The sequence below is a fragment of the Carassius auratus genome, chromosome 26, assembly GCF_003368295.1.
Source record: "Carassius auratus strain Wakin chromosome 26, ASM336829v1, whole genome shotgun sequence".
NCBI classification, from domain to species: Eukaryota; Metazoa; Chordata; class Actinopteri; order Cypriniformes; family Cyprinidae; genus Carassius; species Carassius auratus.
Window position 1 is genome coordinate 12,956,712 of NC_039268.1, and position 16,365 is coordinate 12,973,076.

The 16,365-nt window shown below is 35.6% G+C and overlaps 2 protein-coding genes across 5 annotated transcripts in view; one reads left to right on the forward strand and one right to left on the reverse strand.

Annotated features, from left to right (window-relative positions):
- The window catches only part of LOC113044355 (vang-like protein 1), a 109,795-nt gene extending 106,288 nt beyond the window's left edge, over nt 1-3,507 (forward strand). For both annotated transcript variants that reach the window (XM_026204285.1, XM_026204287.1), the window contains one exon: nt 1,115-3,507. In XM_026204285.1, the coding sequence (XP_026060070.1) occupies nt 1,115-1,375 (261 nt within the window). In that variant the 3' untranslated portion in view covers nt 1,376-3,507. The remainder of the gene's footprint in view (nt 1-1,114) is intronic.
- Nucleotides 3,508-5,858: 2,351 nt separating this feature from the next.
- Nucleotides 5,859-16,355, reverse strand: LOC113044356 (calsequestrin-2-like). 3 transcript variants are annotated; one of them, XM_026204290.1, is made up of 12 exons: nt 16,204-16,355; nt 14,634-14,809; nt 13,328-13,412; nt 13,082-13,182; nt 12,678-12,789; nt 8,868-8,941; nt 8,563-8,693; nt 8,423-8,468; nt 8,263-8,317; nt 7,663-7,763; nt 7,498-7,572; nt 5,859-6,839 (listed from the first exon to the last, which is right to left on the reverse strand). In XM_026204290.1, exons 2-12 carry the CDS (start codon nt 14,715-14,717, stop codon nt 6,633-6,635), a joined length of 1,071 nt encoding a protein of 356 aa, XP_026060075.1. In that variant the 5' UTR covers nt 14,718-14,809; nt 16,204-16,355; the 3' UTR covers nt 5,859-6,632. The 3 variants fall into 3 exon arrangements, with proteins under 3 accessions (XP_026060075.1, XP_026060074.1, XP_026060073.1); XM_026204289.1 differs by having other exon boundaries at nt 14,634-14,812; XM_026204288.1 differs by lacking the exon at nt 16,204-16,355 and having other exon boundaries at nt 14,634-15,061.
- Nucleotides 16,356-16,365: the final 10 nt, after the last annotated feature.

Genomic DNA, 16,365 nt, shown 5'->3' on the forward strand with positions numbered 1-16,365 from the left:
AAGTTACAGTTCTTGGATTCTTCATTGTAATGTTTTTTAACTGAACTGTAGTTTTGTGTAGTAAACTGTCTTTGTATATTTCCTATTTCCTATTAATTTCCTAGTATTTAATTTACCTTTATTTCTTTTTAACAAAATTATTTCAGAAATGTCATGTTTTAGATTGTAGGTCATGTACCCTGTGAAGGTCAAAGCTAACCAGCAAAACTTAAAATCAAAAGCACCCTAAATGTTACGTGTTTGCACCATTAAACATAAACTTTCTTGGCATTCCTGTTTCAAATATCCCACCATAATCTGTAGTCTGAGCCTGTCAAGGGCTAATATCAATGGTTACTAGTTAGAATCAAGGAAAATCATTTTCATTTTGTTTGCCAAATAACCCTGTATGTGTGTGCCCCCATAACCCCCAAGCCCCGGAAAAAGTTTCTTCAGGAATTTTTTTTTTTTTTTTTTTGCTTTAACCTACATAGTGTATTTAAATAATATTATGTGAGACCTATGAGAGACACAAAACTGTACAAATGTAAATGTTTGCTCACAGTAGTATGCCATGATTGAGCTGAATCTAGGATGCCGTATGTTTAGATCAAGACAATGTGCCAGGTTTCAGAACAAGTTTGTGGAACTTTTAAAGCCTGTTCACACCAAGGACGATAACTATAAAGATAACGATAAAAATATAGTTCTAAAAATCGTTCTGAATATTGAAGAATAGCAGAGTCCACGCTACAGCTATAGGGAAAAAGGCACAGAGAAACAATATAGTTGGAATCACTTTCAGATTGATTTTTTCCAGCTGATGAATGATACAAACATTGACACTCAATCAGAACCCATCCTGCTATAACGAGCTCAAGAATTTAAAGCGGCAGATTAGTGTGTGCTTAGAATAAACAGAAAATATTGTCCTCTGGTCTGAACACTAATATCTTCATAGTTATCTTTCTTGGTATGAACAGGGCTTTAGTGGAGTCAAAGATATGATTATCGTATCAGCTTGTCCAAGTTGAGGGAAGAACATAGTGAAATATGGAAAAACGGTGGTGTTTTACTTTAAACTCACATCGACTGTTATTTGACTATAATGCTGAAGTGTGTTTTTGTTTTTCAGGCATTTCTGGAGAGTTATCTGACCACAGGCCCTACACTGCAGTATGGAAAGGACCGCTGGCTTGCCAGGCAGTGGACCCTTATCAGCGAAGCCTCAGTTACCAGTGGTCTGAAAGACGGGACCATTTTTCTGCTAAAATGCATTGACTTTAGCCTAGTAGTCACTACCAAAAAGATACCTTATATTAAGCTTGATGAAGAATTCATTGACCCAAAGTCACACAAATTTGTCCTTCGACTGCAGTCTGAGACTTCAGTTTAGAGTTTTTTTTTTTTTTCTCTTTTTTCAGCAAAAACAGATTTTCTTCTGGGATGTATTTTTATTCCACTTTCAAGTAATATATATGTATATCAAATGTTTAAATATATTTCTTTTTCTTTTATGAATTTGTTTTGTTCATGCTTAAATGTTCATTGGAATTAACACGTTTGCAGTCAAACCAAAAAATCAGATCAGATAAAACTGTTATGGAGATTAAATATAATTTCTGACACTACCTATTAATGCTTGTAAAATACAGAAACAGTAAAGGATGGTGGATAGTGGGTGCAGTCAGATACTTTTTCAGTAGACCACAGAGAGATGGATGGACTCAAATGGGCACATTTTCTCTGCCTTGCTACTCTTTATAAAAACACTCTGGGAATATGATCTGCAGACATTCTGCCAGATCCACAATAGTGCAGTTGGAGCTGAAAAGATGAAACTTTCAGAAACATTGGCCAATTACTTTATCGTTATAGTCGCAGGTTTTCCCATCATAACATTCACAAGCACATCTTCTCAGCCAAATGACCTACTACTACTGTAAATGCACATCAAACATTTCCAAGGCACATTTATAACAGGCTTGTTTGTGCTAATAGGACACGTCTTTGTTTATATAAATATATAACATTACACAATTAAAATTATGCAAGAAGTATGTCATATTTTTGACTCACAGTTTATCACTGACTTTTTAATCTTATAATTGTGATTTAAGTCAAAACTTAAATAATTATGAGATAAAATGTAGTTATTATTAGATTAAAAATAATATGAAGTAAGCCAGAGATTTTACAAAAAGTCAAAATTCAAATAATTATGACGTGAAAAGCTGATATTAAGATGAAAGCTCTTGGTGAGATATAAAATCTGGTGAGATTTTTTTTTTTTTTATGGATGCAAATACAGTTAAGCTTATGGTGCTGAAGGATACTGTCAATTTTTTGAGAAATTAACAGAGATTGTGTACCTATTTTTCTTTGTGGCACAATTCTTCTTCTTTTTTTCTTATGACAGTTAGAAATATGATCACTTAAACCATATGCTTAAATCCCAGATCTCTGGGAATAAAGAACTGCTTGGCCTGTACTCTGCATGTCATGTATTTTAAGAGGTGCACTTTCCAGCAGACTGTAGGGAGTTGTAATTGGACAAGGACTCAATTTGAGCTGTTCAGATGAGTTCACACATCTGATCTCTTGTGTCCTGTCCTGTTTCTTGTTCTATGCCTTACAGCAGTGTAGCTATAAAAAACTGTAACAAACAGCTCATGAGAATTTCATTAAGGTCTATGAAATTAAAGAATGTCCCCGCAGAGAACTAGAATGTTTTGTCTGCCAATGTTGAGATACTGCTGAGAAACAACTGGTCATGATCACTGGTCATTTTACCTTGATTTTAGAATGTTGCTGTCAGCCCTTGTTAAGGACCGCAAAATTGTTCTAAAGCTGATTTTTTTCAGAGTGGGTAATTTTAAAAGGATTGTTATCACAAGTGTTCAAATATCATGTCATATCTATGCATAACATACAATTTAATTTTCTATTTATTTAGAAAGAATAGACTGCCTGAAATATATATCAGTTAAAAGGATAAGTTATCCAACATTTCTCACAACATCTTTTGTGTTCCACTTTACTTTTACTTTTTACTTTATCACTTTACATTTTTCTGTCATTGGAAGAATTAACAATCACATCACCCTTTAGTGTTGGATGTGTTAACATTTTCATTGATCTGTTTTTGCACATAGACTGTCATTTTAGGTTACACTTTACTACACTTTTTACTTTGGGTTTTTATCATGGGTCATTATTATTGTTCACTCGTCCCTCATTCTCTTCTATATTCCAATGTTATCAAATGCAATTTTTTTGCTAAAACTTTTATATTAAGACGTTTTTTAAGACCGTGATATTGTGGACTGAGTTACTTTATATAAACCACTTATAATGTTACTGTGCCTCTGCTTTTACACATTGTGTGTATGTATGTGTTAAGTCATTCACAATTTACAACTCGCATCTCACTTGCTGAAGGGCACTCTTTGTATGCCTGATTTTGTTATAACAAATGCTTCAAAGCTCACATCATACATTTGAATAAAACAGACATTTTCAATAACACTGAAAGTCATCTGGAACCTTTCTTACTGCCAAAATATATTGTTAAGGTTATTGAACTGTAGGCATGGTTTATAACTGTATTTTGATCTTTTGTCCTGAATTAGCTCATATAGGCCAGATTATAAATGTTCATTCCTTTTGATTCCAAATAACGAAAGGGTAAACAAATCAGCAGTGTCGCACTTTTAAGTTTAGAGTGTACTTTTAACCCTGTGAGACTCTGTACTGTATGTGCATATACATGCCGTGGCAGTAAATCACTCAAGAAGCCTTTCTGTGATTCTGTACAAAGGTGAAACTGCAGTTTTAAACTTGTCACACTGGATTTTCACCTCAGTTTTGCCAGAGCTCGGCTGCCCTCATAGGTCACATCAGACATGTGGTTGGTCTAGTTCATATGTGCGAGTCATATGGGTATGAGTCATATGGGCGCATCTGGATTATCATTAATCTTGTTGGAAAAAGCATCCATATGAAGGTGAGGGTAACTGAGGCTGAGGGTAAATGTTCTGCATTCCAGTTTTATCCTTAGTCTAGTGGTGCACAGATGTAGTTTCTACTGAATTAAATTACTTTGCAGCTCCATCTGTAGATGTCCCTCCATACTGCTGAGCTAAAGATGTTAGGTTCTAAAATCATTATCAGAAAGTTAAGAAAACCAAACACATTTACATGTAGTAGCTATCTACACTATAGTATACAATATACATTCACTGGCCACTTTATTAGGTACACCTTGCAAGTACCCTTTTGTCTTCAGAACTGCCTTAATTCTTTGTAGAATAGATTCAAGAAGGTGTTGGAAACATTCCTCAGAGATTTTGGTCTATTTTGACATGATAGCATCATGCAGTTGATGCAGATTTGTCGACTGCATGATGCAAATCTCTTGTTCCAGCACGTCCCAAAGCTGCTCTATTTGATTCAGATCTGGTGACTGTGGAGGCCATCGGAGTAAAGTGAACTCACTGTCATGTTCAAGAAACTAGTCTGAGATTATTTGAGCTTTATGACATGGTTCATTTTCCTGTTGGAAGTAGCCATCAGAAGATGGGTACACTGTAGTCATACAGGGATGGACATGATCAGCAACAATACTCAGGTAGGATGTGGGGTTTAAACACACACCACACCATTACACCATCACCACCAGTCTGAACCACTGAGACAAGGCAGGATGCGGATCCATGCATGTTCTTTACACCAAATTCTGACCTACTATCTGAATATCGCAGCAGAAATCAAGATTCATCAGACCAGGCAACATTTTTCCAATCTTCTGTTGTCCCATTTTGGTGAGCCTGTCTGAATTGTAGCCTCCATTTCCTGTTCTGAGCTGACAGGAGCGGCACCCGGTGGGGTCTTCTGCTGCTTTAGCCTATCTGCTTCAGGGTTCGATGTGTTGTGCATTAACAGATGGTATTCTGCATACCTTGGTTGCAACGAGTGGTTATTTGAGTTACTGTTGCCTTTGTCATCTCTAACCAGTCTGGCCATTCTCCTCTGACATCAACAAGGCATTTTTTCCACACAACTTCCGCTCACTGGATATTTTCTCTTTTTCGGACCATACTCTGTTAACCCTAGATCAGCATTTTTTGAAATACTTAGACCAGACCTTCTGGCACCAATAACAATTCCACGTTCAGTCACTTAAATCCCCTTTCTTCCCCATTCTGATGCTCGGTTTGAACTTCAGCAAGTCATCTTCACCACATCTAGATGCCTAAATGTACTGAATTGCTGTCATGTGATTGGCTGATTAGCAATTTGTGTTACCAAGCAATTGGACAGGTGTACCTAATAAAGTGTGTGTGTGTGCTCTTGTTTTTGTGACATATCAGGACACAACTCTGTATAATGACATGGGTATGACACCGGTATTATAAGGAGAGGGTGGCTTATGAGGACATAACCCATGTCCCCATTTTTCAAAACGCTTATAAATCATACAGAATGAGTCTTTTTTGAGAAATTAAAAATGCACAAGATTTCCTGTGAGGGTTAAGTTTAGGTGTAGGGTTGGTGAAGGGTGATAGAATATACAGTCTGTACAGTATAAAAACCATTACGCCTATGGGATGTCCCCACTTTTCAAAAAAAAACAAACGTGTGTGTGTGTGTGTGTGTGTGTGAAATTAAAGCATCTTTGCTAAATAAAAGTATTAATTAAAAAAATTATTATTAAATAAAAATAAAAAAACAATAATAATAATTATTATTATACGGACGCCAAGCTTTTGAATGCTATAGTGTATAATGTTACAAAAGCTTTTTATTTCAGATAAATGCTGATCTTTGGATCTTTCTATTAATCAAAGAATCCTGAAAAAAAAAACTCAATTGTTTTAAATATTAATAATAGTCGTAATAATGGTTTAGTTTACTGTACTTCTTTAAAAACATCTTACTGTTCAGAAATATTTTACTGGTAGTTTAAATAGGGACAGTACATAGACTTCTGGTATTTTTTATACACAGCTACTTATAAATACTATAACCTAATCCAAACAGAAAACTTGTTTTTACAAATTAGGGTATTGCTGGATGCCACCAGAAGGACATATAATCAGATTTAATCAAATTTCAACTAAAGTTTTACTTCTTTCCATATCTTTGTCTGTAATTATGTGTAAGATATATGTACGGATAAATATACATGACATTAACTGTTCTATTTTTCTATGTATGTGTATTATTATTATTATTATTACGTTTTTGCTGGAAAGAAACTTAAGATTTAGCTTATTTTTACAAATTTGTCCACCAAACATGAAATACAGGTACATTTAGCAATGTTAATAGAAACAGATTATATAACTGAATAATACATGTTGATACATCTCAAATGTCCTATGAATTTCACAAGTAATACTATTGAACAACTTATTTTTTGTAGCCATATTACAGTTCCAGATGAATATACAGCACCAGAATTCTAATATGTCATTATATGTTTTTAGGTTTTTGCTTTATCAAATGTCTCTTGCTGGCAATGCAGACAGTTTTATAATCAAGTCAACTCTGTAATTAATAAACCATCAGTCATTAAAATTAACAGAATCAATACAATCTGCAGCAAGATCATTACAGAACTATGTTGTTGTAGTTTTTGTATATACCACTTAATCATAATCATCATCATCCCCATAATGGTCTTCATCACTACTATCATCATTGATATCATTGTCATCGTCGTCGTCATCATCATCATCATCATCATCATCCTCAGTGTTGACCTTTCCAGAGAGAACGTCCTCTATCCAGTCTTCCAGCTCCTCCGCTGACGGTAAAGCTTCATCATTAGGCATGTTCAACCACACACTGTCAGCCTGGTCAACACACACACACACACAAGTAAAAGATGATAAGAATACAGAATATTTAGGCTTTGAACCTTATTTTCTGTGAATGTGTGAGACTTCTGATTCATTAGGTAATTAAATATAAGAGTAAAAAAAGTGCCGTGAACAAACTATTTAACAGTTTGTTTATAATTCATTGTTTGCATTATCAAGCAGCATAATGGACTGTTTTAGAAGCGAATGAGGAATGTCTACTTTTCAAATTAAAATTAGATTTGATTTAACTGACTTAAAAAAAATACATAACCCTTTAAGAAAAAAAAAATATATTTTAAGATTATTCAAGTAATTTTTGCAGCTGACCACTGGTCTTATGTTAAAATTCTGGCGGCATATGGTTTGAAAGCATAAAGCTGAAGCATATGGTTTTCAAATATGTGCAGCAATGTTATATTATTTTCTGTATATTATACAGAAATTAATATATTATTATTATTATTATTATTATTATTATCTGTGTATGTAATATACTGTTATGTAGTTCTGTATATTATTTTATTGTAGACGTAAAATATTTCAGCAGTTGTTCCACCTGTAAAATATGTGATTAGATGGTTTATTGTGTTGTAGATCATGAATATGTTATGTGGATGAAGAGACATTTTCAAATGAAATTGTTACTCACATCAGTCACATTCACCACACCAATCTGGGGTCTGAAAAGGTCCACCTTAAAGGTTTTCTCCCAATATGTAGTTAACTGAAGACAAATTAACCATCACAATATGGACACAAAGTTTAAGTTAAAGCAGTGAAACACTGTGTGGAAATTGAGGGAATATCGTCTCACCAAAGGAAATTCATCAGGATCAATCCAAACTATGCTGAGATCTGGGTTTTTAGTATTGTCCCTTGCAACCTCCTTTAGAATTTCCAGGAATTCATAACCGTCTATATGAAATGAAAAAGGAATAAGCACAAATGAAATGTTAAATGTTAATCTTTATTTGACCCTCTAAATTTAGCACTCACTATTCTACATTTTTCTATTAAAAAAATAATAATAATAATAAAATAAAAATCTAACAAACTTTCTAATCCTTTTGTATTCTATTTTCTTTTCATTTATTATACAATTATTTAAAAAGACCTCTAACACTAGCTTGCTCTATTGTTTTTCTGTTCTATCTGTTTTCTTTTTATTTATTTAAAAGTCCTTGCTACTGCGTTTAAGCTAACTGAGACTTGTTATAGCACTTTTATATAAATGCTCTTTTGTTGTTTTTGATTGCTTCCATTGTCCTCATTTGTAAGTCGCTTTGGATAAAAGCGTCTGCTAAATGACTAAATGTAAATGCAATTAAGACAATCATTCTGTGATAATAAATCATGTCTTGGTAATGGCAATAAGAAATGTTCAGCTTGTTCTCAGTTATAAAGAATTGAACACCTGGATCCTCCTCCTCAGCAAAGGCCACAATGTGTATTCCGTCCATGTCATCCTCCTGTTGATTGAGCAGAGACAGATCAAGTAAAGAACTACCAGCCATTTAATTGACAGTTAACTTTTAATAGGCCTACAGACACTCCCACAATCCAGTCTTGCTCACCCAAGTCTCAAACATGTCCTCAGCACGAAGCTTCCTCAGAGTAGGCCTGAGTGAAGATCAAACACTGTTTTTAGAATCAAAATTAATATTTTAGATGATCTTTGGCAATGGCAAAGTTCTGAAGATGCCACTGATAACACCTTCTGTGTTGATTAACAAAATCCACTATCTCCTCCTCTGTGTTGGGTTTGCCAGGAATGGTCACAGGCTCGTCCATGAAGGGCTCATAGAAATCGATTTCATTCATTTTTAGTGTCAGCTGTTTAGCCACCTGCAGCAAGAAACAATTACAAATTAAGCCAATACATAATCCTTTTTCCTCAGAGATGGAAGAGACGGAAGTATCCTCTAACTCTTGTGATTATAAATACAAATTCTTCTATATCAGAATAGCACATCTCATTGTTTTCATTCTTGTTATTGATAAGGAATGGACTGTACGCACCCCTTTGTCAAAAGTGGCAAAAAACTTCACATATGGTTGGAACCTCTCTGCAGTCACCAGAAAAGCCTTATAATCTGAGAAATAAAAAGAACATAAGAAAAATACAAACACAAATCTAAAAAACTGTAATAACATGGCAAACAGTGGCAGTGCTGAAGCACTACACAGCTACTGCTCTCACAACATAACCAGAGGTCACAGCAATGTCTTCCCAGCTAAAATGGTACTTTTAATAAAAGCTGAAGAACAGTCTTATAAAGAAATTAAGCCTTTTTTTGTCATTTTCTGTGACTTTTTAGGGAATGGCTCACTGTATTGATCTCCTTGACCAATTAGGCAGCATTTAATAGTCTGTGATGTTATCATAGTTTTTTTATTTAATATTTGGTATTTGGGAGATTTAATTTTACGCAATAGTCATCCTTTCATTACCTGTTTGTTAACTTTTTGAGCACATAGACCGGTAACGCTTTAGAATAAGGTTCCATTAGTTAATGTTAGTTAACTACTTTCGTTAACATGAACTAAGCAAGAACAATCCTTCTACAGCATTTATAAGTCTTAGTTCATGTTAATTTCAACATTTACTAATGCATTATTTAAATCAGAAGTTGTGCTTGTTAACATTAGTTAATGCACTGTGAATTACCATGAACTAACAATGAATAACTGTATTTTCATTAACTAACATTAACGAAGATGAATAAATACAGTAATAAATGTATTATTCATTGTTTGTTCATGTTAATTAATACATTAACTAACATTAACTAATGGAACCTTATTCTAAAGTGTTACCCATAGACCTGAAAATGAAATTTCCCACTTAAACTGTAAATCATGAATGCTTTGGAGCCCAGACTTAATTTTTGTCTCTTTTTCAAGAAGACACTTGGAAGACACTTTTAGTGTCTAAAAGTTGCTTTTGAAAAGATTTTGTTTGGAAATTGTTTTAAAAATATGTGGCCATAATTCATGTCAAACACGCACTAATTATTACACATACTGTAATTAGTCCTCGTATCATGTGTACATTTCAAAATTGCTACTTAAGAATGATTGCATTACATTTTCTCTACTTTTTGCTGATTCTCACTAGGTGTAATGGTAGATCAAGTTTTGGTATGAGTTTGACTTTGAGTTGGTTTCCTGTTCTGTTTCCTTTGTTTGCTTTAGTTAACATTGCTGTTTGATTAATTCATCAAACATTTTTTTCTGAATTCTTTCACTCTGTTTGTGTTGTTTATATTTATATAGATATATTTTATAATCTTTGTTCACATTTTGTTGGTTGTTTTTTTTTCAAGTGTTTTGATATTTGAGAATATTTGATATTTGAGTAACTTTGTTATTTTTGAGTGTTTGAGTAAACTGAGGCAGCTGCAATTAGATCCTGCTCTTTTATACCTGCTTACAACCATGACGTGACAGATAGATGGAACCCTACATACAATATGAATCTAGCAGCTCCATCTCTCCCGGGTAGATTGCTCCCTTGAAGAGTACAAACAGAGATTTTTGGACATTGCTCATCTCTCACTCGTAATGAGAACGACACACTCTGTTTGAGGGGAAGGAATCAGTGCTCAGATAAAGACATGGCTGCCTGGAAATGCTCCTCAAGAGACGTTTGTGGAATATGTGAACTGGGTCCTTCTCCAATGTGGATCCCACTTCACCATCAGCAAGAGAGAAGAAGATCTTTACCCACCCAAAGTCTAGCCCATCCAGCAAATCATTGATCACTCCATGGAAACTGAACCAGAGCCCATCACAGACCCAGAGCCAAAGTTGATGCCCACCACAGACCATGTGCCAGAGCTTATGCCCTCTGTGGAGCCAAAACCTGCAGACATATCTGTCCCAGAGGAAAAAGCTGGCCTACCAGTCTGACGAGGTGCGAGAGCCAGCAACACTGTGTTTTCCAGTGGGCATGCTCATGGAGCTTGAGAGCATGGAGTGGTGCCACAACCATACCCCCATTGCTGAGGGGCGAGCTGCAGCTGGTCTCTGTGATATTAGATGAGGATTTCTTCCCCAAAACCTCACTTCCCCACTATTTCCGCCCAGCCCTAAGTCTTTTATATCATCCCTGGTTCTGCTCAGGCCTGATTCCAGGGTGCGATCATGAGAACTAAATCATGCGCTAATTAGCATATTTATGACGTAAATGTGTTCACATATTGCAATTTAATTTAGCCATTTAATTTAATTCTCAATAAAATTGTTTTTATTACTATATTTTAATGTTTCTGTTGTCAGACAATGGAATGAATATTATGATGACTGAAACGCGGTCCATTAAGACTACAGTACATAACCAGCTCTCAAACATTAATCTGCACTAATGAAATCAAATACACATACAATAAAGTCAGTGGTTGTGCTGTGACTGATGTCGGCTATAATTGCTTGTAAAATAGAGTTAGAAGCAACAGAATATCTTTTTTTTTACAGAAAGAGCTGCTCTCTGCGCTCGCTGAACACAGCAGACAGGCTACAGAGAGAGAGGACTTTGCGCTCGTGTGGCAGGACCAGAGAGTCTCAGAGACTAAATAATGATTGCCCAAAAAGTCGCTAGATTTGTCGCTAGTCACTTTTTGGGAAAAAAGTTGCTAAATCTAGTGACAAAGTCGCCAAGTTGGCAACTCCACTGCCCAGCGGACCGGCTTCAACCGTCTCGCAAGTGTTGATAGGCTATTACTCGTGAGGTGTAACCAATCAGATTAGGACATTGAGCAAGTCTGTCTGCAGAGTGGTGTATACAGAGAGGCTGCGCGGCAGCTATATCAGAGTCAGCCAAAGTAGCACATTTTAAAATTAAATTGACTTTAATCAAACCACGGATCCATGATAAGTTGTGTGATCCGTCTATCCCCACCGGGGATAAAAATAATTAAGCAGAGGCAGGGATACATTAACCAGAAAGGGGGAAATCCCACGAATCACTGGCGAGAGTGCTTCCAGGTCTCCAGCTCTGTCCCCTGGCTACACCCAGGCCTCCTAGCCCTGGACTCCACTTTGGCCCTCTGACCCTTTGGCTCCCCCTGGGCTCCACAGAGTTCCGTCATTCCACAGATTCCACAAGGCACCCTCGTCCCTCTGACTCTGGCTTAATCAGTTGTTGACCAGTTTCCACCACAGTCTTCAAGTCTTTTGGCTGTGCCTCATCCCTCCATCCCTCTTGTTATGCCAGGCTCCTCCTTCCATCCAGCTTCAACTTAGTACTCAATGCGTCCAGCTCTGGCCTGGCCTGCTGAGTCCCCATCAGCCTTGACTCTCAGGGTCTCAGGAGTCTCCCTGGGTCTTTGGCTCATTAGTTAGTATCTGCCTTGGCTTGTCTCCACCTCAGTTGGTCAGGCTCCTGACTACACCATGGTACTGCATCCTAGCGGCTCTGTTGAGGGTCACTTTTGATCCCCTTGACATCTACTCCTTGGCTCATCCTGTCATCATTTCCTTCCTGGGTTCTACCCTGATGCTTCTGCCAGCTCCAAAATCACTTTATAAGCTCCCTCCTTCCCTCCTTTTTTGGACTTATGTTAAGACGCATTGACACACATTTTAAAAACAGGGTACTGTCACAGTACATCACATTTTGGTTCAAGTTATTTTTTCACACTTTACTTTTTTCTTTGTTAGATCTTTATCGAGGTCTCCTTCAATAGAAATCATGTTCCGGGGAGGCCTACTTGGATTGGATTGTTATATCAATTGTGTGGTTTGTGTGGAGCCTAAACGTTACTGATTAGAGCATATCTGTATATTGTATATATATAGAGTATATTGGTAAGCAAAAAAGCCACTCACGTTCAGAGTCTTCCCCCTTAAAGTAGCCGATTAGGCGTATGTCTTCATCCATTCGCTCAAAGGCACGTTGTTCCATGGGATTACTGATCAACTCCACTGGGTCCTCAAGCAGCTGAATAATGATGTAGAACAGACACATTATGAAAATTAACTGAAAAGTTAAGCCAGAAACATTATTCATATTAAAAAAAAATTAATATTGCTTAATCAGCTTTAATACATTAATGTATAACACCAATCTTCTTTATATAGGATTAATATGTAGAAATTACTCTTTAAAGTAACAATTGCAGTTTACTACTTTTGCAGTTAAAGAGCAATGTTAGCAAGATCCATAATCTTAAAAGCTGTTTAAACAATATATCAAAAAGCACAGCCACAGTATATGCACAAATTTCACTCACATCTAGCAGGAATTCAACCAGTGTATCTGCAGAGAGCTCTCCATCAAACTCGATCACTCTTTCATCCTTAAACACATAGATGCTTCCTTCCTCCTCCAGTCCTAACGGACAAAGATCACATGATTCAGTGAGGATGCTGTGTGTCAAACCTCAACAATGTCAAGACATATGAAGTGTTTTTTACCGAAACTGTAAAGTAAGAAAACTTTATCTAAAAAGCAATGTAATTAGCACAGTGACTCTTACCAAGCTTTTTGGCAACTTTAGCATCTTTATATGAGTCTACCAATCCAAAACCAATATCCTTGTCTTCGAGAACTTGAGCAGCAAGCTGGTGATGCATGGAAGAGACATATCAGTACCTTCATAGTGTGAGAATTATATACACAACTCTTGTCTATAATAGCAATTTAGTCTGGACCAACACTTGTATATCTAAACAGTCATAAACCTGGAAAAGTTTTGTGTAATTTATGGCTGATATCTGCATATAGTCCAATCTATACTTCATTAACTTTGTTATCTTAAGTAAACCCAGCATTAGTGTTTTTGTCAGCCTCCAAATCAGGTCAGTCTTTACACTAAATTGCACATCAGGTACTCTCTAGACACAGAAAGCAGATGTCTGACACACTCGGGCAGGCAATTGTTACTCTATCAAGCTTTTTTATGGAGCATCTGAAACAATTTTTGATATTCAGGTTTATATATTAAACTCAGCTGCTTATCCTGAAAAGCCTCAGATCTAGTATTTTCAAGTATATTTTATAAGTTAATGATTTCCAACTGGGGGTACATATGCATGTTCCACAGATCACTTAGGTTTAAAAATTGGTTTGAAACTGGACACTGTCGATGACAAATGGTTAATGTCCAAAATAGAAAAAGAAAACTCTTTAAAAATGTAAAAATCGTATTTAAGTGAATGTGCCAAGTTGGTATAAATGCAATCCTTGCATCATACTAAATATATTATACAAAAAACTCTCATACCATTTTAAATACAATTGTAATTTAGTTTCATTTCAAAAAGGTACCTAACATGACCATCCAATAAAAGCTCCAACATAAAATATAAAAAAATACATATTTCATAAACCTTGAAAACAGGTTTGAGTGTACCGTTTTTTTTAAAGGTAAAATATCTTACAACCTAAAACACCAATAAAAAAAGAGTTAAACTACTAAAAATATCTTACAACCTGAACTAACCTTGTCATGTCAGAAGATTTTAAACTACAAGGTATTTTAAGTGACTTTGACTCAAAATTTATTTAGGTGTCTTCTCTGATATTATTTCATGTTTTAAATATCAGATTAAAATTAAAGCTAAACTGTTAATTTTGTAATTAAAATGAATTTAAAATTAATAATAAAAAAAATCCTGCCAGTTTCCACCTGTTGTGTGTGATACCTCCTCCCACCCAAATAAAAATTCATCATAATACATATGATGCTCTCTGGTATGTTCTAAAAATATTCCATTAAATAAATCTGTCCTTATTCATCCACCAAATTCCTCGGTTGCCTCTTTCTCTCAATAATATCTTACCTCCAGAACCATCTCCCCCATGTGAAATTGCTGCTGGAGCTCCCTATCTGAAGGCAGGGGTTCGTGATACAGCAAACACATCATGTCATACTTCTTTAATGCCTTCTTGTAGTTCCTCTCATTGACATTAAGAACTCTGACCTTTCCATCGAGACTGGGAAACTCCAGACCCTCCTCTGCTGAAGAGTACAGGAGAAAATCCATGCAGGAAACCAAGACAAGCCAGACAGACAGCATAACAATGATTAAACAGGTGAATGAAAAGAAGAGACTGATGGAAAAAGTCCAGGTAAGATCCTGCAGAACAGTGAGGCTAACCAACAAAATGAGACTCAATGTGTAGTTCTTCAGCACTAAAAAACATCTTATGCTATCTTCCTCCCTCTGCCACCTCAGCTCTCCCCAACAATTACGCAAAGACATGATAGGATAAGATATTTGATAGATGTTCCAATGAGTATTCCCCTGGTGAATTTAGGCCTCTTTTCGTGACCCACTCATTTAAAAGCTAAAAATAAATCATGATTTGAAGAAAAAGAGGACAGACATGAGTGCCATAGGGAACGACAGTTCAGGTCCTCAACATGTAGATGATAATCATTGTGAAAAAAAAAAAAAAAAAAAACTACATTTAGGTCATCTGAGACCATGACGAAGAGTCCTATGTACCTACAGTTAGGATACACTTTCAGAAAAAAAAGGTACAAAAGCTGGCACTGGAGCAGTTTTAAAGGTTTTAAAGGTACAAATTAGTAACTACAGTGTACATGTTAGTATCTTAATTAATGGTACCTATTTGTAACTTTCGAAAGGTGCCACCCTAGCGACAGCTTTTATAGTGATTTTTATTTATTTATTTATTTCTGATAGTATAATAGGAATACAGGTTAATAGGAAAATGTTGACAGAAGATAAGAAATCTTGAATAATACAATAATTAAACAACAAATGAGGAGGAGATGGCAAAAACGATGGGAGGAAGACAGAACAGGTAGACAGTTTTATAGCATGCAAATAAAAATAAAAGATCAAACCATAATCTCCGGATTTTGGCCCATTTTAGGATGGTAAGATGGAAGAAGCCCCCCTTAAGAACAATGTCCATTTACTGATAAATTGTAACACATTTACATAAGTTTAGCATAGGCTCATTAAGCATGACCAAAAAAACTAAAAGTTAACAGTTTAGTTGTAATGGCACAAAAATGTAAAATATGAAAGGGGGTCATCTTGCCCTGCCCCTGGAACAAAAATGACCCACTACCCAGGGCAAAATGCCCCCAGCTGTATCTGACCTTTACAGAAAATTTGATCTAAAGGCCAAATTAATCCTAATAATTTAATTTTCAGGAAATAAATGCCATTAACTTAACTGGTAAAAATTGTGCTTTTTGTCAATTTAATTTGAATAAATTTACTTAAATGGAATGTTTATTTATGACAACTAAAGTTCAGAAGTATTACAGAGAGAAGTTTTTGAAAGACAATTACATTAAACATTTAAACCTGAAAACATGTCACAATATAGCAAAATTTACAATGCAGTGAAACTGCATACTGTTCCACTCACCATTGAAGTTTACTGTATTGTTCTTTGGCTGTGGAATTATTAAATTGCCACCATCTAAATAACAATAACCAAGGGCAGCATGATTGCTTTACTAAAATTCCCTAGTTAATCCAAAGTCTAGAGATCCACTAAAATACTTTATTATTTTTACGTCAAAGTGGG